This window comes from Fonsecaea erecta (genome assembly GCF_001651985.1).
Source record: "Fonsecaea erecta strain CBS 125763 chromosome Unknown Scaff2, whole genome shotgun sequence".
Lineage (NCBI taxonomy): Eukaryota > Fungi > Ascomycota > Eurotiomycetes > Chaetothyriales > Herpotrichiellaceae > Fonsecaea > Fonsecaea erecta.
In genome coordinates this window covers 448,236-474,689 of record NW_017387245.1, presented here as the reverse complement: position 1 = coordinate 474,689, position 26,454 = coordinate 448,236, and the positions used below count along the sequence as shown (strand labels likewise).

The 26,454-nt window shown below is 52.4% G+C and overlaps 13 protein-coding genes across 13 annotated transcripts; 9 read left to right on the top strand and 4 right to left on the bottom strand.

Moving 5' to 3' along the window:
• Positions 1-109: 109 nt before the first annotated feature.
• Positions 110-2,275, top strand: AYL99_01940 (hypothetical protein; the record flags this gene model as incomplete). The annotated part of the gene is made up of 1 exon (XM_018833456.1): positions 110-2,275. One exon carries the CDS (start codon positions 110-112, stop codon positions 2,273-2,275), a length of 2,166 nt encoding a protein of 721 aa, XP_018696080.1.
• A 179-nt stretch (positions 2,276-2,454) lies between these two features.
• AYL99_01939 (hypothetical protein) lies at positions 2,455-3,141 on the bottom strand (the record flags this gene model as incomplete). Its single annotated transcript, XM_018833455.1, has 1 exon — positions 2,455-3,141. One exon carries the CDS (start codon positions 3,139-3,141, stop codon positions 2,455-2,457), a length of 687 nt encoding a protein of 228 aa, XP_018696079.1.
• Positions 3,142-3,379: 238 nt separating this feature from the next.
• On the top strand, positions 3,380-4,663 carry AYL99_01938 (hypothetical protein; the record flags this gene model as incomplete). The annotated part of the gene is made up of 2 exons (XM_018833454.1): positions 3,380-3,556; positions 3,611-4,663. 2 exons carry the CDS (start codon positions 3,380-3,382, stop codon positions 4,661-4,663), a joined length of 1,230 nt encoding a protein of 409 aa, XP_018696078.1.
• Positions 4,664-5,281: 618 nt separating this feature from the next.
• AYL99_01937 (hypothetical protein) lies at positions 5,282-5,861 on the top strand (the record flags this gene model as incomplete). Its single annotated transcript, XM_018833453.1, has 2 exons — positions 5,282-5,377; positions 5,427-5,861. 2 exons carry the CDS (start codon positions 5,282-5,284, stop codon positions 5,859-5,861), a joined length of 531 nt encoding a protein of 176 aa, XP_018696077.1.
• Positions 5,862-6,397: 536 nt separating this feature from the next.
• AYL99_01936 (hypothetical protein) lies at positions 6,398-7,984 on the top strand (the record flags this gene model as incomplete). Its single annotated transcript, XM_018833452.1, has 1 exon — positions 6,398-7,984. One exon carries the CDS (start codon positions 6,398-6,400, stop codon positions 7,982-7,984), a length of 1,587 nt encoding a protein of 528 aa, XP_018696076.1.
• Positions 7,985-8,295: 311 nt separating this feature from the next.
• Positions 8,296-9,126, bottom strand: AYL99_01935 (hypothetical protein; the record flags this gene model as incomplete). Its single annotated transcript, XM_018833451.1, has 1 exon — positions 8,296-9,126. One exon carries the CDS (start codon positions 9,124-9,126, stop codon positions 8,296-8,298), a length of 831 nt encoding a protein of 276 aa, XP_018696075.1.
• A 511-nt stretch (positions 9,127-9,637) lies between these two features.
• Positions 9,638-11,176, top strand: AYL99_01934 (hypothetical protein; the record flags this gene model as incomplete). Its single annotated transcript, XM_018833450.1, has 1 exon — positions 9,638-11,176. The coding sequence occupies one exon, from the start codon at positions 9,638-9,640 to the stop codon at positions 11,174-11,176; it is 1,539 nt and encodes a 512-aa protein (XP_018696074.1).
• A 970-nt stretch (positions 11,177-12,146) lies between these two features.
• AYL99_01933 (ubiquinol-cytochrome c reductase, iron-sulfur subunit) lies at positions 12,147-13,070 on the bottom strand (the record flags this gene model as incomplete). Its single annotated transcript, XM_018833449.1, has 3 exons — positions 12,147-12,399; positions 12,463-12,631; positions 12,740-13,070. 3 exons carry the CDS (start codon positions 13,068-13,070, stop codon positions 12,147-12,149), a joined length of 753 nt encoding a protein of 250 aa, XP_018696073.1.
• A 1,171-nt stretch (positions 13,071-14,241) lies between these two features.
• Positions 14,242-15,264, bottom strand: AYL99_01932 (hypothetical protein; the record flags this gene model as incomplete). The annotated part of the gene is made up of 3 exons (XM_018833448.1): positions 14,242-15,068; positions 15,126-15,197; positions 15,240-15,264. The coding sequence occupies 3 exons, from the start codon at positions 15,262-15,264 to the stop codon at positions 14,242-14,244; spliced, it is 924 nt and encodes a 307-aa protein (XP_018696072.1).
• Positions 15,265-16,047: 783 nt separating this feature from the next.
• AYL99_01931 (hypothetical protein) lies at positions 16,048-17,454 on the top strand (the record flags this gene model as incomplete). Its single annotated transcript, XM_018833447.1, has 2 exons — positions 16,048-16,538; positions 16,596-17,454. 2 exons carry the CDS (start codon positions 16,048-16,050, stop codon positions 17,452-17,454), a joined length of 1,350 nt encoding a protein of 449 aa, XP_018696071.1.
• A 1,255-nt stretch (positions 17,455-18,709) lies between these two features.
• On the top strand, positions 18,710-19,219 carry AYL99_01930 (hypothetical protein; the record flags this gene model as incomplete). The annotated part of the gene is made up of 3 exons (XM_018833446.1): positions 18,710-18,943; positions 19,003-19,047; positions 19,124-19,219. The coding sequence occupies 3 exons, from the start codon at positions 18,710-18,712 to the stop codon at positions 19,217-19,219; spliced, it is 375 nt and encodes a 124-aa protein (XP_018696070.1).
• A 594-nt stretch (positions 19,220-19,813) lies between these two features.
• AYL99_01929 (hypothetical protein) lies at positions 19,814-21,682 on the top strand (the record flags this gene model as incomplete). The annotated part of the gene is made up of 5 exons (XM_018833445.1): positions 19,814-20,033; positions 20,080-20,212; positions 20,261-21,152; positions 21,210-21,341; positions 21,395-21,682. The coding sequence occupies 5 exons, from the start codon at positions 19,814-19,816 to the stop codon at positions 21,680-21,682; spliced, it is 1,665 nt and encodes a 554-aa protein (XP_018696069.1).
• Positions 21,683-22,686: 1,004 nt separating this feature from the next.
• Positions 22,687-26,052, top strand: AYL99_01928 (hypothetical protein; the record flags this gene model as incomplete). Its single annotated transcript, XM_018833444.1, has 6 exons — positions 22,687-23,346; positions 23,401-23,738; positions 23,788-23,930; positions 23,991-25,339; positions 25,388-25,911; positions 25,971-26,052. 6 exons carry the CDS (start codon positions 22,687-22,689, stop codon positions 26,050-26,052), a joined length of 3,096 nt encoding a protein of 1,031 aa, XP_018696068.1.
• Positions 26,053-26,454: the final 402 nt, after the last annotated feature.

Genomic DNA, 26,454 nt, shown 5'->3' with positions numbered 1-26,454 from the left:
GGGAAGGGCATGTTCAACATTTAATAAACAGTTTGTACAGAGTCTCGAAGCCATTCCGACCTCATGAGCATGTGAACAAGATCCTTGGCTCTGATTCCTTCTGCCTACCATGGCAACCTCCATCCTCGAAATCCAGCGCAATATCGTTCTAGGCACGATTCGGGCTACCAGTGGACGAGATTGGAAAGTCTTGATCTTGGACGAGCAAAGCAAACGGATTGTATACAACGTTTGTAAAGAGGACGATATCCTCAACGCCAACATCACCAACATCGAACTCCTCGAAGATCGCAGGCAGACTCTCTCCGACACCGATGCCATTTACCTCCTCTCCCCTCTACCGCATATCGTCGAAAGCCTCAAGGCTGATCTTAGCCGAAAGAGATACCGACGTGCTCATCTGATCTGGACCTCACAACTACCAAGAGGTCTTGGAGAAGAGCTGTTTCGCTCAGAGTCTCGGGCACAGTTGATCGTCGAATCTCGGACCTTGAATGTCGAGTATTTCCCTAGAGAATGCAACCTGGTCTCATTCCGACAACCATGGAGTTTCCACGTCCTCTTCCACCCCGCTTGTGACTCGTTGGTTAAGGACCACTTGGACAGCATAACCCAGAAAATCGTGTCAATATGTGTCTCCTTGGGCGAGTACCCTCTGATTCGATTCTACAAGCCGAGAGACCACCAGAGACATGCTGCTGATGTCCTTTGCTACCATCTTGCCAGTTTCGTGCAGAGCGCATTGGACGAGTATGCTCGTGATCCACGGAACGACTTTCCTCCCCAGAACCCTGGGAACCGGCCACGAGCAGTTCTACTGATCACAGACCGGTCCATGGACCTGATGTCGCCCTTTGTCCACGAATTGACATATCAAGCCATGGCAATGGATCTCTTACCAATACGAGACGACGAGGACAAGATAACCTACAGAAACGTCATCAGGCGAGGTCAACCGGATCAAGAAGAAAAAGATGTGGAGATCACAGAGAAAGACAACCTCTGGGTCGCTCACCGCCACATGCACATGAAAGACCTTCTCGTGAAATTGAGCGAAGAGTTTAGGAAATTCCAAGCCAAGAATCCACAATTTGCCGACAACGATGGACAACCTGCGAGTATCAACACCATCAAGGACATGTTGGCGGGACTTCCAGAATTCCAGGAGGGCAAAGAAGCGTTTTCACTTCATATCGATATGGCTGAAAAATGCGCAAAAATCTTTGCGGACCGTAAGCTCCTGGATGTGGTCTCCGTCGAGCAGTCTCTTGCCACCGGACTCGATGAGGAGAACAAGAAACCGAAGAATCTAGCAGATCAGGTCGTCAGGCTGCTTGACGACGACAGTGTTGTCCACGAGGACCGGGTCCGACTCTTAATCTTATACATCTTGTACAAGAATGGTATCTTGAGGGGAGACATCGAAAAATTGCGATGTCACGGCGAACTCTCGCCGATGGATGGCGAGATCATTTATAACCTGATAACTTTGGGTGCTAGGATTGAGAAGCAATTGAAAGACGCGACGCCCACCCCAACGCCATTGTTCCCACCGAAGGTTAGAGATGTCAGCAATATGGAGGAAGTGAGTTTGTCACGATTCGAGCCTGCTCTGAGGTACATGCTCGAAGAACAATGCCAGGGTACATTGGATGCAAATGTGTTCCCTCCCGTGAAGCCACATCTGAGCGACCCAAACATGCAGACCGGCGTCTCCCAGACTTCTCTGAGGAATACAGGCAAACCTACATGGGCTCAAACGCGCTCTCAATCCAACAAGCCACGCCAACGCATCATTGTGTTCGTGGCTGGCGGGGCGACCTACGCCGAAGCACGGGCCTGCTACGAAGTCTCTCACATGGCTGGTAAAGAGGTCTTCCTTGCGACGACCCACATGATAACACCGAAAAGTTTCCTGCGCCAAGTGAGCCAACTCAGTACTGGGCGAAGGCAACTGGATTTGCCAGTGGATCAAGCCGCCCCACGGCTCCCAGCATGGATGTCGGAGCCTGCTCAACAGGCCCAGCAGCAACCGAGACCTCAGCAACCTGCTAACGGCAGGCCACCCGACAAGGCTCGACCACCGACTGAAGCCATGGCAAACATGAATCTTGGTGGTAGACCACCACAGAATGGTGTACGCCCTGGGGTCGGCACAGCCACCGCACCGTCGAAAGCATCACAACCCCACCAGCCGCCTCCTGCTGATGGTGGGCACCACAAGCTGAAGAAAGATAAGGAGAAGAAACACCTAGGGTTGTTCAAGAAGCACTAGAAGCGCATGCTTGTGTGATGGTGGCTTAGCGTGGCGTCAGGCGGTGGAGGGAGAGGGGACGGCGGAAGCTGTGTATAGTCATGTAATCCCGTCATGGTCACTGCACGGGGGAGGGCCGAGTTCTGCCCTCTCTGATACAATTCGAGCCAGGTTTTATCGAGTCGCATATGTTGGATCGTTCAAGCGTCTGGACCCAAATATTTTTTCAAGTCCGGACCGTAGAACAGCTGTCTCAACTTCTCGGCCCGTTTCTTTGCTTCATGGTCCATGATCCGGACTTGTTTTGCGTCCAATTTCACGATCTTGTCTTCTTTCTTTTTGGCGTTATGCTTCTTCTTTGCCACAGTCACTTCGTCCTCGTCGATCGTTTCGCGCAGGCCCGCCGTGTCGTTTTTCTCCTTCGTCTTGATAGGCACTCTGATACCCTCTTCTCTTGCTCCCAGTCCTCTTCGAGAATCGGGATCCCAGCCATAGCTCGACAAGTATCGTAGACCGACGCGATCGCGGTCAAGATCAGACGGCGGATGAGAGTGTTTCAGGCATACTTGATGCGCGATTGAGGTCTCATGGTTTGTAGAGAGTGCGTCCTCGGTGGATGAGATGGGCTGATTGCAAACGGCGCACAGGGCTTGAGGTTCTGGGCTCAAGTCTGCTTCCGCATCTTTACTCCGAGTGTCACCAGCATGTGGGAGAACAATAGCTAGATAGCGAGACGCGGCGCTGGTCGAGGTCGACGGTGTTGAGCTAGGTAATTGTGTATCCGAAGAGGATGCGGGAACGAAGTTGATCTTCTTGCGTCTTATGCCGGCTCCGAAGACGCGCTGATCCTGGGGCGGGAGGTAATAGTCTTCATCCGTGTCTGCCATGAACGCTGGAAAGGATGCTTGAAAGCGTTCGTGTCCATGTACTGGGAATGCTGCTTAGAAACTTCGGGGCGTTGTGGCGTCATTGCCAGGTGGCTTGCTAGCCTTTCAGGCACCCGCGGCCTGCGATAGGCGGACTGAGCGGAGTTCCTTATGAATTTATGAGTATGGATTTCTTGTCTCTGGCCAGACTTCAATTAGCTCACTCCATTTCCCGCATTTCGAGCGACTCAAGAGAACGATGCCTATTGAACTGCTGGTCGAGGGCTTCGGCAGAGATTTCCTAAAGATCCCCTATATCTGGACAGTCGCAAAGGGCGCAGCAATAGCAGGTATTATCGCTTTGCTGAAACTGTATTTTGGCGGAGCGAAATGTCGATCAGAACGACTGATGCATGGGAAGGTGGTGATGGTCACGGTAAGATGACACGTCTATGACCTTTCCATGTGCTTTCTGATGCAGAATCTGTAGGGAGGAACATCAGGGATAGGAGCCGCCGTCGTGCAAGAACTGGCGAGGAGAGGAGCCCAGATCATCCTCCTGACCCATCATCCCCCCTCGGACCCTTTCCTCGTGGACTACATTGAAGATGTGCGGACTATCACGAATAATGAATTGATATATGCCGAACAAGTCGACCTCTCTTCGTTACATTCAATACGGCTCTTTGCCACGAAATGGGTGGATAACGCACCTCCGAGAAGATTGGACATGGTCATTCTCTGTGCCAATGTAATGACTCCTTACTTCGGCACGCCTCAAGAGACAATAGATGGGCTGGAGGCCGAGTGGATGATCAACTTCCTCAGCACATTTCATCTACTCAGTATTCTGTCTCCCGCCATTCGTGCCCAGCCTCCAGACCGAGACGTGAGGATTTTGTTCAGCACATGCAGCAGCTATATCGGCGGAAAGTTGGACTTTGAAGCCACGGATAAAGCCTCCAGAGCCGGAAGTGCTTCGTACGGCCGAAGCAAATTAGCAGTCATGACCTTTGCACATGCATTCCAGAAACACCTCGACGCCTATAAAAGACCAGACAAACAACCAAACAATGCTCGAGCCCTGATCATCGATCCTGGTTATTGCCGCACACCGGGCACCCGCCGTTGGCTGTCAGGAGGTCTAATATGGGGTCTTTTGCTTTACCTAATCACCTGGCCGTTATGGTGGCTCATTCTCAAATCCCCGATACAGGGCGCCCAGAGTTATCTTCTCGCCGCCATGGACGCCGAGTATGGTCGAGGTGCAGGCGGGAAGATGATCAAAGAGTGCAGGCAGTACGAGCCTTTGAGACCAGAAGTCAAAAACGAGGAAGTCGCAAAGAAGCTGTGGGAGTTTAGTGAAAAGCAGATCGAGCACCTGGAGAAAATAGGTGCTAAGAAGAGGGCTGCAGCAAAGAAGGAGACAGAACAGAACAAAAACACCGAAAAACCAGTTGCAGCAAACGGTGCATCCTCGTCCTCTGACAAAAAAGCCGAGCCGGTACCGGGTTCCAGGAGAAGTCGGAAAGCAGCAAAATGAGCCTGTGCATCGTATTCAGCCAGATGCAGTATACGTTCACCACCTGAAGATGGCTGTAAAGCCCGCTAAGCACCACTGGAATTTAGTACACAACACCAACCGACATGGCCAGGTTACGTCGCTTACCGAATACGACCTCAACAAGGTACCAATCACACTGTATCTATAACTGACAAAATTTGGATGCCTAGTTGGCAAGCCACGGCCAAGGCTTCTCCAAGCATCGGCCGGTTGGTGTTTTCCGAGTATACATGCCTTGCTCTGCATTCCTACCGTGTTTGGCCAGCAAATACGAGACAATGCTCTGGCGTTGACACCCTCTCAAATGATCCCGGCCTCTCCTAGTTCGGGTGGCCAAGGCAGGAAATGCGTCGACAACTTTTCTTGGCTTCATTCGATGTGACAAGGATGAAGAGATCAACTTAGATAACCAAAATTATCAATCACCGCCGTTGCCTAACAGGCTTCATCATACCTTGCGTTGCATGGAAAGGCCCCCTGGATATAAAAAGTTCCTCGACTACCTCAGGAATAGGGCATATGCTAACAGTACTGCTTGATAACTCCCCCACATCCATCCTCTCAAGCAATCCCTGTGTTGTCGAGACATCACTTAAGATGGCTTCCCGGCCTGAATCAATCTCTGGTGGTTGTCTTTGCGGCTCCATTCGATACAAAGTGGTGTTTCCAGAGACCGCGGCGTGGCCAGCCAATGTATGATGCTCGCTCCCGGTATGGTGTATAGCACTAACTATACCGCCAGGCAGCCACTTGTCAATGTACAATGTGCCGCAAATGGACTGGAGCATTGGTCTCGCACGATATTCTTATTCACCCGTCGCAATTTGTCGACGACATTACCAAGTGCCCAACCTACAAAGAATACCAATCGAGCAAAACAGCTATGCGGTCCTTTTGTTCCCAATGCGGCAGTGGCCTTACCTGGCGAATTATCGGCATGAATGACATGCTAGTCGTTATGACCGGCACTCTTGATGAAGAAATACTTATTGGCAAGAAAATCGAGGGAAGCGAGCAACGCACCGAACTTGGTGTCAAGTTTGATCGGGAGGGCGGACTTCACAAGGAGCTCTGCACGCCGAACATGGGTCATCTGTTCTGGAACAACATGATTCCTGGTATTACTGACCACGACGTTGGGGGGACCAGATTCTGGCAATCGTTTCCGCAAGAATGAAGGTGACAGCAGATCTGCCATCGGATATGCCATCAGGAACTGGCAGGTCCCATGTGCTACAGGCGCCGGATTAACCCCCAGGATTCCACCGCATTTCTTTGAGGCATTCGCTTTTTCTGACTACTTGGGTTCAGCATGGAATGAATGCTATTTGCAGCATATTTCAGTTTGATGGAGATGGGGCCATCCATCGGAATGGCCTCCACCGAAACAACCTGGTTCATGCAGAAGTATCCAATGAACGAATTCCTATAGCCTGGGGCTTCTTCAAGCGAGCATCTCCGTGCTGCGGTCCTGATTCCGCCCTCCACAAAAACACCACGGAATGTGACAGCGGCGTGGTGGGAGGTCACCGTATCTCTCCACAGTCCCGGTGCCATCCCCTCACATCAGAATTCCGGGGTGGATCTTTCGTTTGGAGGGTGATATATACCGGGTTTTACTGTCTTCGGCTTCCGTCTTGTACACCACTCCCTCGTCCCATTCTCTCATTTCTCTTTCTTTGCCTCTCATCAGCCATCTACGGGAATTCCAAGATGATTGACAAAACACTGAAATTCCTCGTGGGCCACGCCCAGGACTCCCCCTTAGCATTCGTGGCGTACTTCGCAGCAGCCTCCGCCCTTCTATACCTGCTGATCACCGAGATTCAAAGACACCAAGCACGCATCCCGGGATTTGATGGCCCTTCCGGGCTGCCTATGATCGGTAATATCCATCAAATTCGCGTCAACGCAGCAGAGCAATATCGGCTGTGGTCCCAGAAGTATGGCAGCGTATACCAAATTATGCTGGGCAACATCCCTGTCATCGTGGTGAACGGCAGCAAAGCCGCGCGCGAGATCTTCGGGGCAAATTCTCAAGCACTGGCCTCTAGGCCCGAGTTCTACACTTTTCACAAGGTAGTGAGTTCTACAAGCGGGACAACGATCGGAACCTCTCCCTTTTCAGAGTCTCTGAAGAGGCGAAGAAAGGGCGCAGCATCTGCGCTGAATAAACCGAGTGTGGCAACGTACATCCCGCACATCGACGTCGAGACACGGGATTTCTTGAACGAGTTCCTCACTTATGGCGATGGCGGACGGACACCTGTTGACCCGATGCCCATGATTCAACGCCTTTCACTGTCGTTGGCACTGACCTTGAATTGGGGAACTCGCATGGCGTCTCAAAACGACGAACTATTTGGAGAAATCACACACGTGGAGGAAGAAGTGTCCAAGTTCCGTTCCACCACCGGCAACCTGCAGGACTATATCCCGCTTCTTCGACTGAATCCGTTCAGCTTCGGCAGTGCGCACGCCCGCGACATGCGGCGCCGGAGAGACGTTTATCTGAAGAAACTGAACGACGACCTCGACGACCGGATGGCCAAGGGGATCCATCAACCTTGCATTCAAGCGAACGTCATCCTCGACAAGGAAGCGAAGCTCAACAGCGAGGAACTCATCTCCATTTCTCTGACCATGCTCTCCGGCGGGCTGGACACGCTCACGACCCTGGTCGCGTGGTCGATGGCGCTCCTCGCCCAACGGCCCGAGATCCAACAGAAGGCTCTCGAGGAGATCCGCAAGGTCTACCCGCAGGACCAGATCCTCTGCGACGCGTATGACGACCAATCCATCCCCTACATCGTGGCCCTCGTCCGAGAGCTGCTCCGATACTACACCGTGCTCCGGCTCAGCCTGCCCCGCGGCACAGTCAAGGACGTCGTGTACAACGGTCACACGATTCCCGCGGGGAGCGTCGTGTTCCTGAACGCCTGGGCCTGCAACATGGACCCAGAGGTGTGGTCGGACCCGTTCACATTCCGGCCCGAGCGCTGGCTCGAGAACCCGGACGCCCCGCTGTTCACGTACGGCCTGGGCTACCGCATGTGCGCGGGCAGTCTGCTGGCGAACCGCGAGATGTACACCATCTACCTGCGGCTGCTCAGCGCGTTCGAGATCAAAGACGTACGCCCGGCCGACGGCGACGGCGTGGTCGAGACGCACCCCGTGAAAGGCGTGCAGGATCAGACACAGCTGGTGAGCGTGCCGCGCCGGTACACCGTGCGGGTGGTGCCCCGGGACGAAGAGGGTTTGCGGAGGGCTTTGAACGAGTACGATGAAAAGCACGCTTGATTTTCTGGTTCACAGTACATTCTTGTTCCCCGACATTGCACACACGGGGCCATGGGAGGGGGTTTGTTGTCGAGTCTAAATAGCATGGCGGGGGGAAGCAATATGTATTCCTTGGACATCATCAATGCACGTGTTCTATTTGTATTCGAAGTCTATCGCTGTCTATGGTAGTTCGTGGCAGATCTGTGCCGTCTCATCCTGGAATTTTATCAGTTCCGATTCCCACGCGTGTTCGTCCAGTCTGGATCCCTCGCTTGCGTGCCTGTCGCGTCCTGCATGAAATGCTGCGTTCAAGTGCAAATGCCAACGATTCATCTGATCGTGGGCTTGACCGCCCCGTTCGACTCCATAGAATTGGTCCGATGTCTCCTAAGACCCTCCTCGGCGAGATTCTTGACCGTCTTACGGCCCTCGTAGATGTCCTTGGTCTCTTCGAGGATGCTGTCCCAGCCGCTGAATTCCGTGAACGGGATCCCCTCATTCTCGCAGTAAGTCACGAGATCCATGCCTTCTCGGGCGAACAGCAGATCCGTCTCCCTTGCGGCACTCAGGTCGGAGACGCCGTCGCCCGCATACAGCAGCGTGGGTCGCTCATGCACGGGCATCTTGGCGATGGCATCCGCGTAAGGGCGGATCGTGAGAGACTTGTCGTGTCCGAAGCCTGAGTCGTCGCGGTACCGGATCGTCCAGCCATCGGGCGCGTCGAGCGAGTTCCCGGGCGGCCGTAGCTGCGTCGCGTTGGCCACGATCTCCAGATCCTGCATCAGGTCTTCGCCCAGCAGGTGGTTCAGCAGGGCTTCCAGCACGGGGGCCATGCCGCTGCTCAGCACGATGACGGGGACCTTGTGGTCGCGGGCCCACAGCACAAAATCTCGAAACGCTGGGTCCAGGGTGATGTTCTCCTTCAGGATCTCCAGGACGCGCGGGAACGGCATGTTCCAGGAGTCCACCATCTGCTGGAATGTGTTCCGGAAGGTGTCCGTCTTGTCGATGACGGCGTGAAACAGTTTCCGCCGCTTCTCGTAGCCCATCCCGTAGTTGTCGGTGATGAAGTCGTTGGTGTCTTGGAGGGTGATGGTGCCGTCGAAATCGGTAAAGAATATCACCCGAGGCTTGGCCTCGAGGGTTTGTGGAAACGGCATCTTGAATAGTCGGTCTAGGGGGCGTTCCTCAGAGCGAAATGGAGGAGGGCAAAGATAGAGAGGCAGTGGGAGAAAACCTCTTACAGACCGATATAGTCGGTCTTAGATGCCGTTTTCTGTCCTCTAACCGGAACAAGGCCGATGGAAGAGTCAGCGCAAGGTAATCCGATTTATGGTTGGGTGGTTTGCCGCGCCGGGGAACAGAGGATAGTTTGAGGTTAGAGATTTTCCGTGTACGTTGGCCAGCAGCATTGGGATCTTTTTTTGGCGGGGAGGTTGCATGGCCCAAAGAGGAATCCCGGCCAAGAACTGCATTTATGCCGCCGATGACGTCGCCGGCTCAATTGCTCTATGTGTTATTGCCACGGGTTCTCGGAGCCGGCAAACCTGCCTCCCCGAAAAAAAAAACTCGCCGCTCAATGGGAGCTGTTCCTTGTGGTGTCTGCTCAGCCGGAACAGTGACACTGTGCTCGTGGCCTCGGTGGATGTGAAGTTCAGATTGCTGCTCGCGATGCAGCAAGCTCCCCTCCGACTGTCCCAGACACTATGGTCCGCTTTTCGTGCCGCGAAGCCCGTCCACCGATCCCTCGCTTCCCCTCGTCAATTCTCCTCAGTGGTGCGTGCAAATACGCAGCCATGGACTCACCAACCGCCGCGGATAGCTGTTCAAGCTCGGTTTTATAGCGAGAAGAAGTCGGATATCAGTCGAGAGATAGAAGATGCAAAGGACCGAATAGACGAGAGCCTGGACTCGAGAGCAGATGCAGCGGCGCAGATGCCACACAAGCTCAAGCACCATCAAGATGAAACGATTGTCCACACTATTCCCGAGTCCTCCTCAATAGTACATGCCTCCAAATCTGAAGAACACAAGGCCCCCGATAAACCGAGACCTGCGCCGTCGTCCAATTCTTCCCGTCAGCCCCTCCCGTCCGCCATCTCCTCCCGCTACACAGACCTTCAACAACGCTTCGCCCATTTCATGGACAACTTCCAAACCCACGTCTTTACGGCCTCTCGTCGCCTCAATGACCTGACAGGCTACTCGGGAATCGAAGCGTTAAAGACGGACATAGAACGACAAGAAGCTGTGGTCCAGGAATGTCGTGCAGCAGTGAAGGACGCCCGGGAGCGGTACAGTGATGCAATCGCTCAGCGTAGTACTACGCAACGTGAGGTCAATGACTTGCTACATCGAAAGCATACCTGGTCGCCTGCGGATTTGGAGAGATTTACCACTCTTTACCGATCAGACCACGCTAACGAACAAGCCGAATCTGCCGCCCAAAAGGAAGTCAGCGACGCAGAAGCCCGGTATGAGGAAGCCTCCACAAAGCTTGCCAAGGCGATCTTGGCCCGATACCATGAAGAACAAATTTGGAGTGATAAAATAAGGCAGATGTCCACGTGGGGTACGTGGGGATTGATGGGAATCAACGTGCTGCTGTTCCTCATCTTCCAGGTCGTCTTGGAGCCTTGGCGGAGGAAACGCTTGGTGAAAGGCTTCGAAGAGAAGGTGGAGTTGGCACTGAAGGAACGGGTTGGAGAGCCCCAGATGGCAGCGGTACAGCCGAATCAGAGCATGGCGGAAGCTGCAACGAGCATGACAGCAGGCGAAAAAGTCGAGGCGGTGGCAGACAACATTGCTGAACAGATCGTGGATGCTGTGACAGGTTCTACATCAGACGAGAAAGCTCCAACGCCGCCACCATTATCGAACATCGAGGCAGCCGCCGAAATCGTCACGGCACGCGAAATCGAGGCCGAAGAGACGATCACCACGCCTGCTGCAGGCGCTTCGGATGGCGCTCTATCATCCTCGGTCCTCGCCGACGTGACGCCGTCACAGCAGCCCGCCAGTCAGGGGCTCTCCCGCTGGACATCACCCGAGTCCTGGCTCGCTGGGTACGAAGATTCGCTGAGGGCGCTGTTCAGCGACGACCACAAGATCCTGGTGTCGCAGCGGGACTTGACCACCGTGGCCATGGAAGGTGTCGCCGGCGGCATGGCCATCATGGGCCTCCTGTTTGTGCTCCTCCGGCCGCGGTAGTGTATTATCTTATCACATGCAGCCTGTGTACTTACCCTCGACGACTCTTCTGATGGGTCAAACCAAGACCATTTCGAGCCGGGCTGTGCAGAAGTCGTCTGGCTTGGCTTGTTGTTGTCTGTACATATTTCCATCCATCCAGCCACGGACTTACCCATCTACCTATCTACCTATTTCCCTCCCTCCCTGCCACTCGGTATATCTATCGATCATACCATCCCGTCCATCCAACTGTCCACCTGCCCGCGATACGGACCACAAAACAACACTCATCTTATGCTCGGTAGATCGATCACACCCGACTACTGATCAGTGTCCTTACATCCCATGTACGTGAGGACCTCGAGGTAGCGAAGGGTGGGGAGGGGTAGAAGTAGTACGGATTATATACTCTTGTACTGTACGATATAGGAAAAGCGAGCTCGTGGCATGCACTCATGCCATGGCATGACATGAGAAACAAAAGACATCCATAACGGAGGGAGCTCTCGGGTTCGTTCTATTTTATACCTACCTACCTGAGGTGCCTGGCGTGATCAATCCTTGTCCTTTGCACACATTTACACTTCGTTAGCTTGGTGGTTCGGGTCGAGTGGTTGATTATCAGTACTGCCGCGGGTTGGCATCGAACTTGGCTCTGCGCGAGAACAAGGGGCGAAGGATCCAGAGACAGGTACCAACGTAGCATTTTTGGGCAAACAGAAATAATAAATATATTTGGGTTTTGTTTTGTGGTCCTTGCTCCCTTCCTCACAGCCAGCGACGGAATAGCTCTCGGATGCTACTGCAACCTCCCGTATCCCGGCATCTCCCAGCTTCTTGCTGTCTAATATGTACAATAACTCTTGCGCATCTGAGGGTCCTGGCCCCAGCTTGGTCTCTTCATTCTTCACAGGTGCCGCACGCCAATCAAGAAGGAGAATCCCGGGCAGCTCGTCGTTCTTCCTGCCATCTCGATGCGATGCGTCTTCTAACCGATGACCAATTTGTCCTCTTCTGGGAAATCATATTCGGGAACCTCCAAGTTCAGTGGCGCGGGTCCCTTCCTCACTCGTCCCGAAATATCATAATGCGAGCCGTGGCAGGGACAGAACCAACCGCCAAAATCACCAGCTTCGCCGATGGGGACGCACCCCAAGTGTGTGCAGACGCCCAACATGACCAGCCACTCGGGCTTCTTGACGCGGTCAGAATCTTTTTCGGGGTCACGGAGAATTGAGAGACTGTGAGCGACCATTAGAACAGGACATCTACCTCAAGTGAGCGGAGCTTTGATTGGGACATACTCAACAGATTCGGCCTCCTTGATCTCGTCTTCGGTGCGATGACGGATGAAGACAGGCTTTCCTCTCCATTTGATGATGACGTTCTTCCCCTCGGGGATGGAGGCCAGGTCAATTTCCACTTTCGCTTGGGCCAGCACGTCGGCAGAGGCGGACATGTTTTCTAGGAAGTCTGTATCATTTGGTAATATGATCAGCTCTGTACCACTCGAATGCAGCGCTTCGGTGCCATAGATCCCAAGAGTTGTGTAAAGTAAAGCTCAAGTGCGGGTAATTCTACCTTGGACGGTATTTTTTGCTCCGGCAGCTGCCAACAATCCCATTGATCCGGCCATGAAATACTGGAAGACTCGATTCGTGACCTCGGAGTTTTTGGACTCATACGTTTTGAAGCTGGGGATCTTGCGCGTATCATACTTGGGCGTCGTGAAAGGGCTCTGGAAGCTGCTGCTCCCTGGCGCTCCGGAGGATTCCAGTCGTCGCTGGGGGATGTTTGAAGCTGTGATGGCGAGCCGGGAGGATGGTGAGGAAGCTGAGGAGGAGCTGGTAGGCAGGCTGTGTCGGGTCCAAGTGCGCAGGGCAGAGCCTGCCGACGACGGAACGGGACGCATCTTGAGAATGAGGAAGAGAACAGAGGCCGTGGTGGTCCAAGTCGAAGCTTGAGGAGATGCTGGAGCTGGTTGCTTGAGGCGCATTTGACAAGGAGCCCTAGCGTCCGCCAAGAGACAAGATCTTTTGCATCGACGCTGATTGGCCGGGAAGCTCGTCGCGTTTCAAATGACCGAATATGTCGTCTCGATTTCTCTCCACAGAGACGTAGTGTACAGGACCAAACCCCATGCACCTGGAGCCATAGAGACCTCGATCAGAAAGCATGCCCTCAAATGAAGCGAAATCTTGGTACATCTTGAGGTCGTGTAAACATCTATTCGGTCCAGGGCCGGGAAGAGATCATCTGTCGGCACCATGGTATTCCGAAGCATGCAGAGACTATGTTCCTAGCAGAAGCAGTGTCCTTAGCAATCAAATATTATACTACTTGGCAAGCGGCGTGCTGTCATCTCGTTGAAGTCGCGAAATCGTACAATATATAGAAGGACTTAGGTGCTATGAAGCAAGATCATGCCTCTTCTAATGGCAAGAAGAGCATACATGCAGAAGATGCCGCTGCATACAATTGAAAATGAATAGCCAAGAGAGCCTGTTCAGGTTCATCTGTGCAGTACATTCGTCTTTCCCTGACCCAAGCAGTCGAGAGCGTCGGGTTGCCATGCCACCCAGGAGTATAGTGAGCCTCATATCGACTCTCAGTTTGTCACGACACGCAAAAGTGAAGTTAAAACTGCTTCAAGCTCAACATCCTCTTGAATCCAGTCCGAGGATAGGCTCGACCAGCACCTATTTTTCTAGGTCCGTATGCAACTTTGCACTGGAAGTATGATCGCATCATGATTTGATTCCGGCACATCTGCTGCGGAGCGTGCTCCCCATTGCACCATATGTCTGTGCAGAGGGTGGATTGCTGTGACTGTGGGCTTTTTTTGATAGCTCCTTTCGCAGGCTGTATGTCTGGCTTCTCTTGAGGCCACATCTGAGCTGTTGTAGAAGCATTATACAAGATGCGCAGAAGGCCGCGTTTTGGCCCGAGAATGCGCAGCTCACCCGTGAATTGCGTTATTGCTGTCTACCGGCCAGGTATTCCGCCCGGGGGATGTGATACGTATGCACACCCTAATCGTCCTCTTGCGGGCAGCTGACGTCGTTTGCCCCCCCGTAACGATCTCAAGGCTTGATAGCTCTGACAGAAATATACCTTCCCTCACCCCAATGGAGGTACGACTCGACACCGGCCATAAGATTTGTGAAGCGGGTGTGTAGTCCAAAGAGCCGCAAGATCTGATAAGGAACGTACCCAATGACGCCAAATAAGCGCCATAGCGGGAGGACCTCATCGGTGAGGTCATCTAGATCAACATCTTTGAAGCCAACTTGTTCGAGCATTTCCCTCAGGGCACCTTCCTCAAGGGTGTTTTGACAATGTGAAAGCCGGAGCACATCTTGCAACAGCTCAGAATTCCGGTTGAAGTCAGCCTCATTCTGCACGAGTACGCCACCCGGGCGAAGTAAGCGATAGAAATTTTGCAGCACTCTCAAGGGGTCGTCTGCGTGCACGAAGGTTTCCATCGTATAGATGCCATCAAAAGATGCGTCATTGAAATCCGTGAGATTATGATAGTCTCCTAGTCGAACGGAGATCTTATCTTGGAGCCCACGGGCTTCCACGTTGCGACGAGCATCCTCGACATGCAGCGGCGTGATGTCGACGGCTTCGACTGTAAGCCCTTTCTCCGCTAGGCGCATAGCCACATATCCAGATCCTGCACCAGCGTCTAGGATGCGAGACCCAGGCTTGAGATTCAGCCTGGTGAAGAGATAATCTTCCATAGCCCGCTGTGCTTTGCCGACAGGGAACGGCCACAACTGGCCGCGGGGGTAGAGTCCACAGTGCCGCGTATTTCCCAGCAGGAGGTAGTAACCCAAGCGTGACTCGAGGCTTGTGTAGTATTCTTGTACAGATGGATTGTGAGTCCCATTGTTTGCAATCACAGCTGTGAGTTTTAAGCGTCAGTCGCTGCCCTGGTGGACGAGGAAGGGATCGCATGTACCGAAAAGCGCTGCGGCAAGCGCAGTAAACAAGGCGAGGACATACCGACGCTTAAAGCGGTGCGGCGCTGGCTCTGGTTTTCATTTGTCAGCGGAGATGGCTTGCTGTAATTGACCAGATAGGGCACACTTGCCTGTCATGTTTTTGGGCTTCTCTAGAAATCTAAAAGGCGATCCTATTGGGAATGCTAGAAACCAAATAGCCAGGAGTCGTTGAACAGAAAGAAAGTTGAGTTTCTGGGGTGTCGATCTTGCTGCAGGTGCAATCACATGATTACTGGGGCGGAGCATGGCGCCGCAGGCGCAAGTAACATGTGCATCGCTTCACGCCTGGATTACGGACTACATTAATCTTACACAAAGATTCACATCTGAATTAATACTTGATTCTTGTTTGTTTAACATCTTCACAGTGCCTCTTTACAATGTCTATCCCCGGCATAGCCTTCGCAGCCTCTTTCCAGCGGCTATTTGCTGCCGTCGCAGCGCCTGGCAGCAGATATATTCTGCCCAAAACCAGTCTGACCTGACCGAGACCAGCCGAAATTGCTTCCCCTCGATTTGGATATCATGGTATTCTCCCTGCATGATCCCCTGGCCTGGGCAGTGTTTTATCATAGAGCCCGGTGTATCCGACAGGGACTGATATCCCAGTCTTATTCCTTCCGTGGTAAACATGCATGGCCGGCGCTTAGCCAAAGCCCGGCGTTAGTGAAACACCTGCCTCGCCCACTAGCCCGGCCGAGTTTGGGATTCTGATACCTCCTGTACGGAGTATGTCCACGGTACGCCGACCCGGGCCATAACGATCAGACTCTCTATCGCTGATGACTAGTTTATATCTATGGCGACACTCCACCTGTGGAATGAATAGTGTGATGGAGTGATGAAAAGTTCAACCATGTGCGCGAGACTTGGAACGCGATGAACATCAGCAACACTGGTACCGAGCATACGAATACGACGATTAGAGGCTGGGTTCCGCAGCCAAATGGCCGGGGCACCCTCGATATCCTTGTCTCTTGTGCTGTGACCATCTTCTTATGCGGCTGGTCCTCAATCTGCGTCAACGTACCAGCATCCGACCATTCCAGATGGGATTTATTCTGGGACAAATGGCATATGTTTTGCTTATCTATGCTTGGTCCAGAATTTGTCTTTATGCTGGCTCTAGGACAGTATATGCGTGCGGATGCCACCGTCAAGCTGTACCATGATAAAGGCTTCAGGGATTGGACCATTAAACAAGGATTTTATGCCGACATGGGCGGCTTTGTCCTTAAACCCCGTGGCTGGAAGGAGTTTCCAGTCAATGCGAAACAACTGTTGTACTTGATTGAGCGTGGCCACATCCGATATCCGGAGACCAGAGTAAGCCAAATCAATGACAGAAACAAGTCGGACAGCTTAGCAAGGTGCGTGAGGTTACAGCAGGCACAAGTTTTAAACTATTACTGACACACATTTGCCAGGTTTGTCACCGCATGCCAGATCATCTGGTTCGTTCTTAATGTCATCGCTCGGCCTACGCAAAAGCTCGCAGTGACAACCATCGAAATCACCACTATTGCATCGATCGTCTGCACTCTGGGTGTCAATTTCTGTTGGAGACATAAGCCAATGGATGTGGGCACGGCCATAGTTCTTGAGACAGATCGCTCAATGTACGACATCCTCGAAGATGCCGGGGATCTCTGCTCAGAGCCCTACAAAACGACACCACTCGATTTCCTCAGCCGCGAAGAATGGATAGGCACCAAGCTATGGAGTTACAACGTCAACATACTGCGGAAACTGCACATCGTGCGCCAGCGGCCTCGAGTGCTTCCTATTCAGCATTTGTCCTCTTTCAACTTTCCAAAGCTCTCTACGGGTGGGACCGTGGTTTGCCTGTCCATGGCTGTGGCCTACTCGGCGATACTGATGATTGCGTGGAATTTTGAATTTCCTTCCTCAGCAGAGAGACAGATTTGGCGCATCTGTAGCTCTTTAACCATGGCACTTACGCTTGTCGTCGGGATAGTCGAGATAGCACTTCCTTCACCTCGCAATCCGAAAGATGAGGAAGCCTGCGACGGGACAGAAATGACCCAAAAGACACCATCCCCCAACGTCTTTGAGAGAATTGCCAACAAACGCTTTAATAATTCCCTGGACAAAGACCCCGCCCTGGATGTACCTGTGAAATCAATGCTGCTCACACAACCCATCTGCGCCATCTATACTGTGTGTCGTATATATGTCTTGTTGGAGGATCTCATCGGTCTCCGAGCATTACCGGCAACTGTTTTTCAAAATGTGGACTGGGCTGTATATTTGCCACACATATGATGACATATACCTCCACTTTTCGTCGTTTTGATGGCGAACGCCGATGCCTTCGATCCCCTCTGTACTGGTGTGTTTCTGGCTCAGTGGACTTCAAACACACATGTCCGCATTTGAGGTGAACTCAGGTACTCATTGGACTTTGTCATGGAAGAGGCATAATACCCAGCCATTCAAATCCAGCAACGGTCGTTCCGTTCTGCGAAACCGAGAATCATCTAGGTTATGTGATCCTTTAGTGCTACGGCATTGATCACGGAGGCTCAGGGGCTGTATCCCAGATGAGGGAGCCTTGAGCTTCTGTTTCAGGCCAGGTGTGGCTGCTATTCCGACAGTGGTGGTAAAGCTTCATGAACATTCAGTGCATAAGCAGCAGGGACAATGACTACGACGATCCTCTATCGTCCATGGGAGGGGAGTGTAATTATATAGCCACGAATTTGTGCCAGGCGCGTTAGGTAATGTTGACAATGCTAGCATAGCAGAGTGATTGACAAGATCCAAAGGTATTGATAGAGCCAATCGCTCTGAATGACAACGGCTAGAACACTGTCGAGCTCGGATCAGAATGGATTAAGCGCTTTATCAGACCCATGAAGGGAGAAGACTAACATGGGATTACGGTGTATCCTCAATCTGGACGGCCATGGAAGCCACGACACGGCCGGATTCGATGATTTTGGCACAGGGCATAGCATCATCCACCTCTCTATGTACGCATGAGCCAACTCAACGGAGACGATAGTGAAAAGTTGGGTGTACAATCCGGGTGAAACAGCCCCAGACCATCATCCGAATTGCCCTTCTTTGCCTTAGGCTTATTTCCAAGTTTCCCTACTTGATGCTGCCCGAGGCGTCAAGGAGGTTACACAAGCCCTGGACAGGGAAGGAGCACACTCACACATTCACGCATTGACGTGAGCCAGCACGTTGGTAATCTTGCCAGGGTCTACTCGCACAGAACATGCATGCCTTCTCAGGGCAATCACCTGCGGCGCCCAATAATTGGGCATTGCTTAACGCCACGTTGACCGGATTTTTCCAAACGAGCCCATGAGTGAACGTGGCCGCACGGGATGTGTGGCACACCGGTCAGCTGGAACGCTCGCCCACTTCGCGGTCTCGATTGCCATGGAGAGAGTGTGCGGCTGGGTAAGGTTGAAAGAATGAATTGCTCTGATCTCAAGGCTTCCTTTTCACACCTGAACTTGACCCTCTCGCCTAATCTCTTAGACTATCTTCTGTCGCTAAAGGCAACATGTCTAGAAATATGAGTCGGAGGCCCACGGGCGACAGCAGTCATGGTCTGTCCCTGGGGCGCAGATTGATCCAGCCATTTTCCCAACAAGGCAGCAGGGAGGAGCCGAAGTACAGGCTTTATCCCGAAAGCTATGGAGTGTATAACGGCATGACATGGGAAAAGCTCAAAGGATTCCTGGAGCGCCGTTTCCCCCAATCCGCCTATCCTGGACTCGAATTCCACGAAGACCGAGTAAGTTTTGGTTAAAACAATGCCCCATGTCCGCCATTCTAACATCTGTGGTTTCACAGACTCGTGATCACTGGATCTTTGCGGTGCCCGAACCGCTAAATGACGTAGGATGGAGTCCATCCTCTGCCTGAGGCACCATTGACAGAGGAGTTTCTCGTGCTTGTACTAACTACAAACCAGGAAGACAAGAGAGAGCTTTTAAAGCTAAGGGATAGCCACCTGCAGCCGCCGGCCACGTCGCAGGCACAAGGTCGTCGGTCTGTATCTCCTGAGTAGGAGACAAGTGGCACACGGACAGACGACATCTACTCCGTGGACAATACATGTACTCCGGAAATTGGAACGTGGCACAGCTGGCTCGGACACTGAGCAAGAGTAGCTAGGGGAGAAGGGGCCAACGGGCTGGCAGAGTGCAAGTCTGTGGAAAGTGACACAAGCGGGCAGACTGGGTTGAGGCTGAGTTGTTGATTATTAGGTGCCAATGTGCCCATCCGTGCAGATCCTGTAGGCGACGCCGTCGGCCAGTGAGGCTGAAGAGCAAGACTGGGGCAGTTATCCATCCACCCGCTTATTTCGACTTGTACGCAGTACGAGAGCGAATTCCGCCGCGCCACTGTAGTGAGGCGCTCTAGCCAAGGACCACTTCTCGTTTCTCAACTTCGTTTCTCAGAAACACTGGGACATGGAAATGCCGGCCCTACTCACAGGCGATCATTGGACAGCGGCGGGCTCTTTCGTGATCATACACCACATCGACTCCGCCATCGAAGTGGCGGAACAGGCGACAGCAATATATAGCAATATATCTTGACCGCTCCCGCTGGGTTAGAACTTTGGAATGAGTGTCATACAGACAACGTCGCTTTGGAAATGCCAGCTCTACAGATCCCGTCGCAGTTCCAGCAGTCGTATCAGGACTCGAATCGATACCCCGAGAACTTGCCATCTGGTAGCACAGACACCTACACCAGTGATTTGCAGATATACAAGCGGCTGTTAGACAATGCCGAAGTGGATCTGTTCATCGACTTTGCACATGAGCTGAAAATTGAAGTATCATTTCGGGACCTACACTGTTCTTCGACAATTGGTCCGATTCAAACCCATCCTCCATTTGGCGTGACTGACTGTAGTAGAGCTGGAAAAGGTCAATGCTCACGATGCGGCCAAAGCAACAAGTTTCCTGGGAATACACACCGGACCTGATCCGAGTAATCCCTCGATGTCGACAATGACTGCACAAAGAAGAGACCCAGGGTCCCGCTTCATGTGAGCTCGCCATCATTGTCAGATTTCAAGTCATTGAGAAAATTTTAGATACATCAAGGGCAAGCACTCTAGAGCCCATCTGAACATCACTCGCCAGCTTATGTGCCAGATTTTCTCCTATCATCAAGTCATGCCCGTTTATCTCGACTTCATTTTTGTTTTTGGCGCCCAGAACGAGCCCAGGGATCGAAGATTCAGCGGCTTTCGCCAACAAAGCTTTCTGTCCGATCCACCCCGTGGATTGGCAATCCCGAGCCTTGGACGAAGTGGTCGGCTGTACCAGCTATGCTACAACCTGAAGACGATAGCTTTGAAGTCTGAAGACCCCAAAGACATCAGTCTGGGGGAGTGGTCAATCCAACCTGCTGCAATACATCATCAGTTCGACATCGTCTACGGCACCACGCTTTGGATCGTCACAAAGGGCAGCGACGACTTGCTCGACCGCTACAAATCATTGACAGGCAAGGAAGGCAGGCCAGAGAACAAGGCATTCAACACACTACAAGAGAGCTTCCGGTCGAGCCTTGCTCCTCATCTGCTGTTCTGCCACTGGTCGACGGTGAACTGGCGATGGCATATTCTTTGGCTCGAATCCGTGGTAGAAAAGGAGACTTCTATGGCAGTCCTTGGTCTTCGTGGAGTGCGCCGTGCGCAGTACAACTATACCCTCGGAAATCTCCAAAACGTTCAGGGGCGAGAGGACCAGATCAATGAGGCCATAATGGTTTTGGAGGCCAACGTGGACGTCATGCAGTCTCTGTGCAAATTCTACGAATCCCTGATGACGAAGAAGGAGATCCCTCAGACGTTGAAAGACGAATGTGACGCCGACATAGCCACTTTCATCGCACAGATCAACGACATGATCTCGAACTTGAAGCTGCAGATTGTACGCGCAAATCTACTGGTTAAGATCACCAAAGACCGGAAAGAACTGGTTAGTAACTTGCCTGGAGGAACACCACGATGGAGCCGAAACTGACATTGGCCGTAGATCACCCAGCTGTTACAAAGCCAAGCAACTGAGCGTATGGAGGAATTGAATTTGAACATGGAAGGTGAAGCCATTGTTATGCGAATCATCACCATTGTCACCCTGGTGTATCTTCCCGCGACATTTGTTTCGGTAAGTACATGAATACTGTACACCAATAAGTCTTCCTTTACTGATCAAGCCAGACCTTCTTCGGCACTGACATTGTCAAGTATCAAGACCAGGCGGGAGGACCACCTACGAATGGCGTCTTCTCCGAGGTGGCGCTGTACAGATGGTTACAAGTGACCTTGCCCTTGACTTTCTTTACATTGGTTGGGGCAATCTGGGCCCTTAGGATTACCGAGAACAAGAGACGGAGACGGGATGGTCGAAGTCAAGAGCAACAGCCAAAGAATATCAATCGTTCTATCGCGATTTCAAACTTTGGCACGCCGTTTCCGCATACCAGCATTGCCAGTAGCGTGGTCTGAGTTTGGGGATTGGATTCAGTAATACATACTCTTACTGCTGAACGGGTCGGGACGCGATCCGTTCCTCTGGCGGACGTCGTACGTTTGTCGATTCCGCCGAGGGCAGTCCGGTCGTTGAGCGTTGCGATATCGAACGGCCTTGAGACTGATGATTGAGATCTGGACACATTGCTTGTACCATTGTGGAGGCGTGTGGCTTCCTCTAATGGCAGATGCCAACCTTCTAACGCCAGTGTCATGAAAATGATCTTCCGGAAGCAACGGCCCCGATCGCCCAGGCGCCAAAACGGATCTAAAGCATCGATGTAAGGATATAGCAGCACTATACATAAGCGGGGCACAAATCACGGATACAGCTACATCGATACTACGCAGTATAATCAGCAAGTCACCTAGGATGTTTTGGGGCAACTATTGGCTGGACTGCTGTTCTCCTCTAAGTGTATTCCGACAGACTCGTTTGGTCCAACTCTTCACCACGAACCGAATCAGGAGAACTGCGTATGCGAAGGGCTGCTGCTGATTAGGCACCTCCTTGAACCCATCCGAGGGCAGGCATTAGAGGCGAATGAGCGATGTCCTATGCCTCCACTTTGAGCCTCAGCTGGACACAATGCGGCTGACCCTCCCGAACCCGCGAGGAGGGACAGGCCCTGACTATTCGGCAGGCAGCCTGCAGGGGCGCGATGAACCGGGCGCGAAGTACAGAGAGCAGCTGCAGGCATGGGTTCTTCCCAGCACGGTGCAGAGTACTAGAATGCTTTGGTTCTAGCGGTGCTTCGACATTGTTGCCCAAGAGGTATTAAACCCGGCCAGCCCCTCCCACAGCCTCATCGCAGTCTTGAGCATGAGTTGCCTCGTTGCGGACGGTCGCCTTTTGCAGTCCATGCTGGCGCCGACCTCTTCTTAAGTTGCGGATTCTGCTTTCGCCTGTTCCCCGTTCTTGAATCCTATCGAGTTTCCATTGCGACTGATCTAATGTCCTTCTGGACGTCAACCTCAACATGACTCCCGGAGCTCGGTCCTCAGATCCATCGCACTTGCTACAAGAGTTTCGAACAAACTTAGATGGCTGTTGGAAACAAAACACTTATTGTGGTCGTCACTATATCAAAACCAACGAAGTCCTACGATGGATGACTTCTGTGAAAGCAGAGCACAAAGCTACCAACCTCAATCGGCTTCACGACGAAGTCTGGCGCTCCAGACCTAATTCGACTTTCAAACCGTCTGCAGAGAATTTCTCCAGCGGCGTCGACTGTGCCATCATCGTCTTCAGTGTTCTCCTCGCTATCGACTATGGACATCTCCTGGACCTCTTTGTCGAGGCCAACATAACCGACGCAAGTGTGCATACCGCGTCCGCAGAATATCACTACAAGATTCTGAAACAGTACTTGGAACGCGCAGAAGTTCCCAATGCAGACACCGTTGTCGAAAGTTTCAAGGAAAGGAAGTGGTCGTTTTGCCCTGTAGTTCTAAAACGACGCATGCACGGGGACTTTCCCAGACGGTGTGTCTTTCCATACTACAAACGCCAGCCAGTAAATGGCAAGGGCGGAACGGCAGAAGTGTTCCAGGTTCTTGTCCCGGCTGAGTGCATAGAGCAGGACCTGAGGGAATTTCTTCAGGGTTCAAGGATTGAATACCAGGATGAAGGACAGGTGAGCAGGCATATGAAACCGGTCCATCTGATATCAAGTCTAATATTTCTATAGTTCTATGAGCTGGCGTTGAAATCCTACGCCTCGCAAAACCAAGAGATGTTCGAATGGGAGAAAAATGCGTTCGCCGGCCTGGAGGATCAGGAAGGAATGGTTCGATATATCGGTCACTACTCATTTGAGGAAGCACCCGGCTTGTGGACGCATAATATCCTGCTCGAATTCGGAGAATTAGACTTGGATGAGTTCTTCGCACACGAATACTCGAGCCCCCCAGTGCGGTCACTCGAGATCATCTCGTTCTGGAAGTCGTTGTTCAAAATAGCAGAGGCCCTTCGACGGATACACAATCTCAAGATCCGCAGGGACGGTGAAACCCAGGAATTCCACGGGTATGAATACGATTTCAGTCCTCCAAATCTTCAATGCTGACCTCTGCAGTTGGCATGCCGATGTCAAGCCGGACAATATCTTGAGGGTTCATGGTGAATTTAAACTGGTAGACTTTGGCTTTACCAAATTCAAGAAGAAAGGGAATCAAGCAACTCCAAGGGAATACATGGTTGGTGGCACTCAGACTTATGGTGTGACAATTCGCCCCAGACACCGCAGGAAGACCCTCAGCTCTGACTTTGCTGTGACAGGTGCCCCCGAGACGGATCAGTCACGATTCAAGACACGCACGCCTCACGGCCAGACCATTGATACTTGGTCCTTCGGATGTGTGCTGTCACGGGCAGCAACCTGGGTCATCCTTGGGCAGCAGGGAATACTTCAGTACGACTTCGTCAGGAAAGCGGCCATCAAACGTCTGCGAGAACAAGGGCCGGCAGAACACAGGGCTAACTCTGGATGTCCAACAGCGCATGATGCTTTCCATAATGGCCGAACAGTGTTGCCCGCGGTTATTCAATGGCATCACTATCTGCGGAGCATAGTGCGCACTTCGGACATCACCTCTTGCCGAGTTCTCAAGCTCGTCGAGGAGAGGATGCTGCTGGAAGACCCTGAAAAGCGGGTCACCTCTGCCGAGCTGTGCGTCGAGTTGGAAGATATAGTGCTGCTGGCGAAAGCCAAAACTGACAAAGATGCGCTCGGCAAACGCATCGCCGAGTCGCTCCTCACAGATTTGTTCAACTTCGACAAGGAAGCACCGGCCAATCAAGCTCAGGCCAGCCATCCAAAGCCCGCCAAATCGACCAAGGCGTCGGGACGTATAGGCAAGTCGCAACGACTGGACAATATCCCTCCCGCGAAAACAGCCCACCGAGCAGAGATGTTGACGAAAGAATTGCAAATCCCCAAACCACTCCTGGAGTCGCCGCAAATTCAGTTTGGTACCATCTTGGACGAGCCCAGTGGTATCCATGGATCGCACATGCATGAGAGTCCAAACGGGTACATAGATGTCCAAGAAGATGCGAGTTTCGTGCCTCCCCTGCCCCTATCTCCCACGTCCCAAATCAATGGAGCTACTGTTCTGACGGAACCCTATTCCTGGAGACCATCTGAATTGGTGCTGGCGTCCCATCTCTCACCAAGATCAGCTGTGGCAGACCTTGATCATGACAGGCCAAGCTCAACTAATCAAGTAATAGAACTTCGGGGTGATATCGGAAGTACATTACAGAGCGACAAATCCCGAGGCAAAATGCCCCTGCACGAAACATCTGCTGTCGAGCAGGGATACCAGCAGCGGCGTGTCAGCAAGGTCACCTCTCACCCTGGCGAGGAGCAGCCGGACAGAACATCAGCAACATCGCGAATGTCGACACGACGGGATTCCAAGCTCGAATCAGCAGAGATTTCCAAGCCTCGAAGCTCTTCAATCACGTTTGCCGACTTGTTCGCAGCTGCACGGGAGCCGCCTCCACTCGACCAGAACTATGATATATGTCGTGTCAAGGAAGACCTCGAACAGACGCGCCATCGGATAACTGGCAATGTCAAGGTCGACAAGTTCTTGCGGGACTTTATCGTCAACCGCGACATGGTAGGACCAAACTGACCCGATATGATACAGGGCTAAAGTGGATTCTAGATCTTTGTTGTCGACAACGGTTCCAGCATGCTTCAATTCTGGCCCAGCGTGTCCTTTGTCCTGGAAACACTGGCCATGAAGCTGGCACCTCTTGATAAGGATGGTCTAGACCTTGTCTTCACCAGCGCGCCCCAAAAGACTCACAAGGGCAAAGGAAGTCAAGCAGGAACACGCTTTGTGAAGCTTTTGGTTAAGAAAAAACCGGCCTTTCCCCAGAACGCCGCCGAAGAGGTGAAGACAGACATGACTGAGACACTTGGGGTGATCTTCAACGAATATATCAGAAGCAACAAGAACAAGCGGATGACTCTCTTGGTACTGACAGATGGCCTGTGGAGAGGCACTAAGTGCGAGACCGCGGTCGAAACTAAGATCGCCGACTTCGTCAGACAGACGCCGCTGAATGGCAATCACATGGAGGACCGTCGGTTCAGCATCTCCTTTATCCGCTTTGGTGACTATCCTGAAGCGATTGCACGGCTCCAAAGGTTGGATGATGACTTTTCCGGGCTCTACAAAGTTCCGTAAGTGACATCTAAACTCACTCATGCTTCCGACTCCAGTCGATTGACAAAGTCCGCAGTGACATGATTGACCACGTCCCTTGGACCGGGCGAGTCAGAAAGATGATCCTGGGGAGTTTCGTCGCCCACGAAGACGACTAGACTTACGTGGCAGGCAAAACAGTCACAGACAAGACCACCACGGCTGGAGGAATCGTCTTCCCTGTGATAGCCCAGCCTAACGCTCTCCCGGGCGTAAGGGTTCCTGACTAGAGTACTATCTAGTCTTTGTCCTAACCGGGCAGTTAGCCTGGCTTGATACTCCAGCAATGTCATCCAGAAGCTGTCCAGCCACTGATGGGGCGGTCTACAGCTTAAGGGGTTACGTATCTTCCGGGGCGATCGCTTCCGCCGAATCTGGGACACAGATAGGTTTTCCTCGAGCCAGAGTGTCTGCTCGACTGACACGCCTCGCCGCCCACTGAGACTACGAAAGCATAATGAAAAAGGAAAAAGGGTGGTACGCGTAATGACTTATGAAACTGCTGAACATGGAAAAATGGC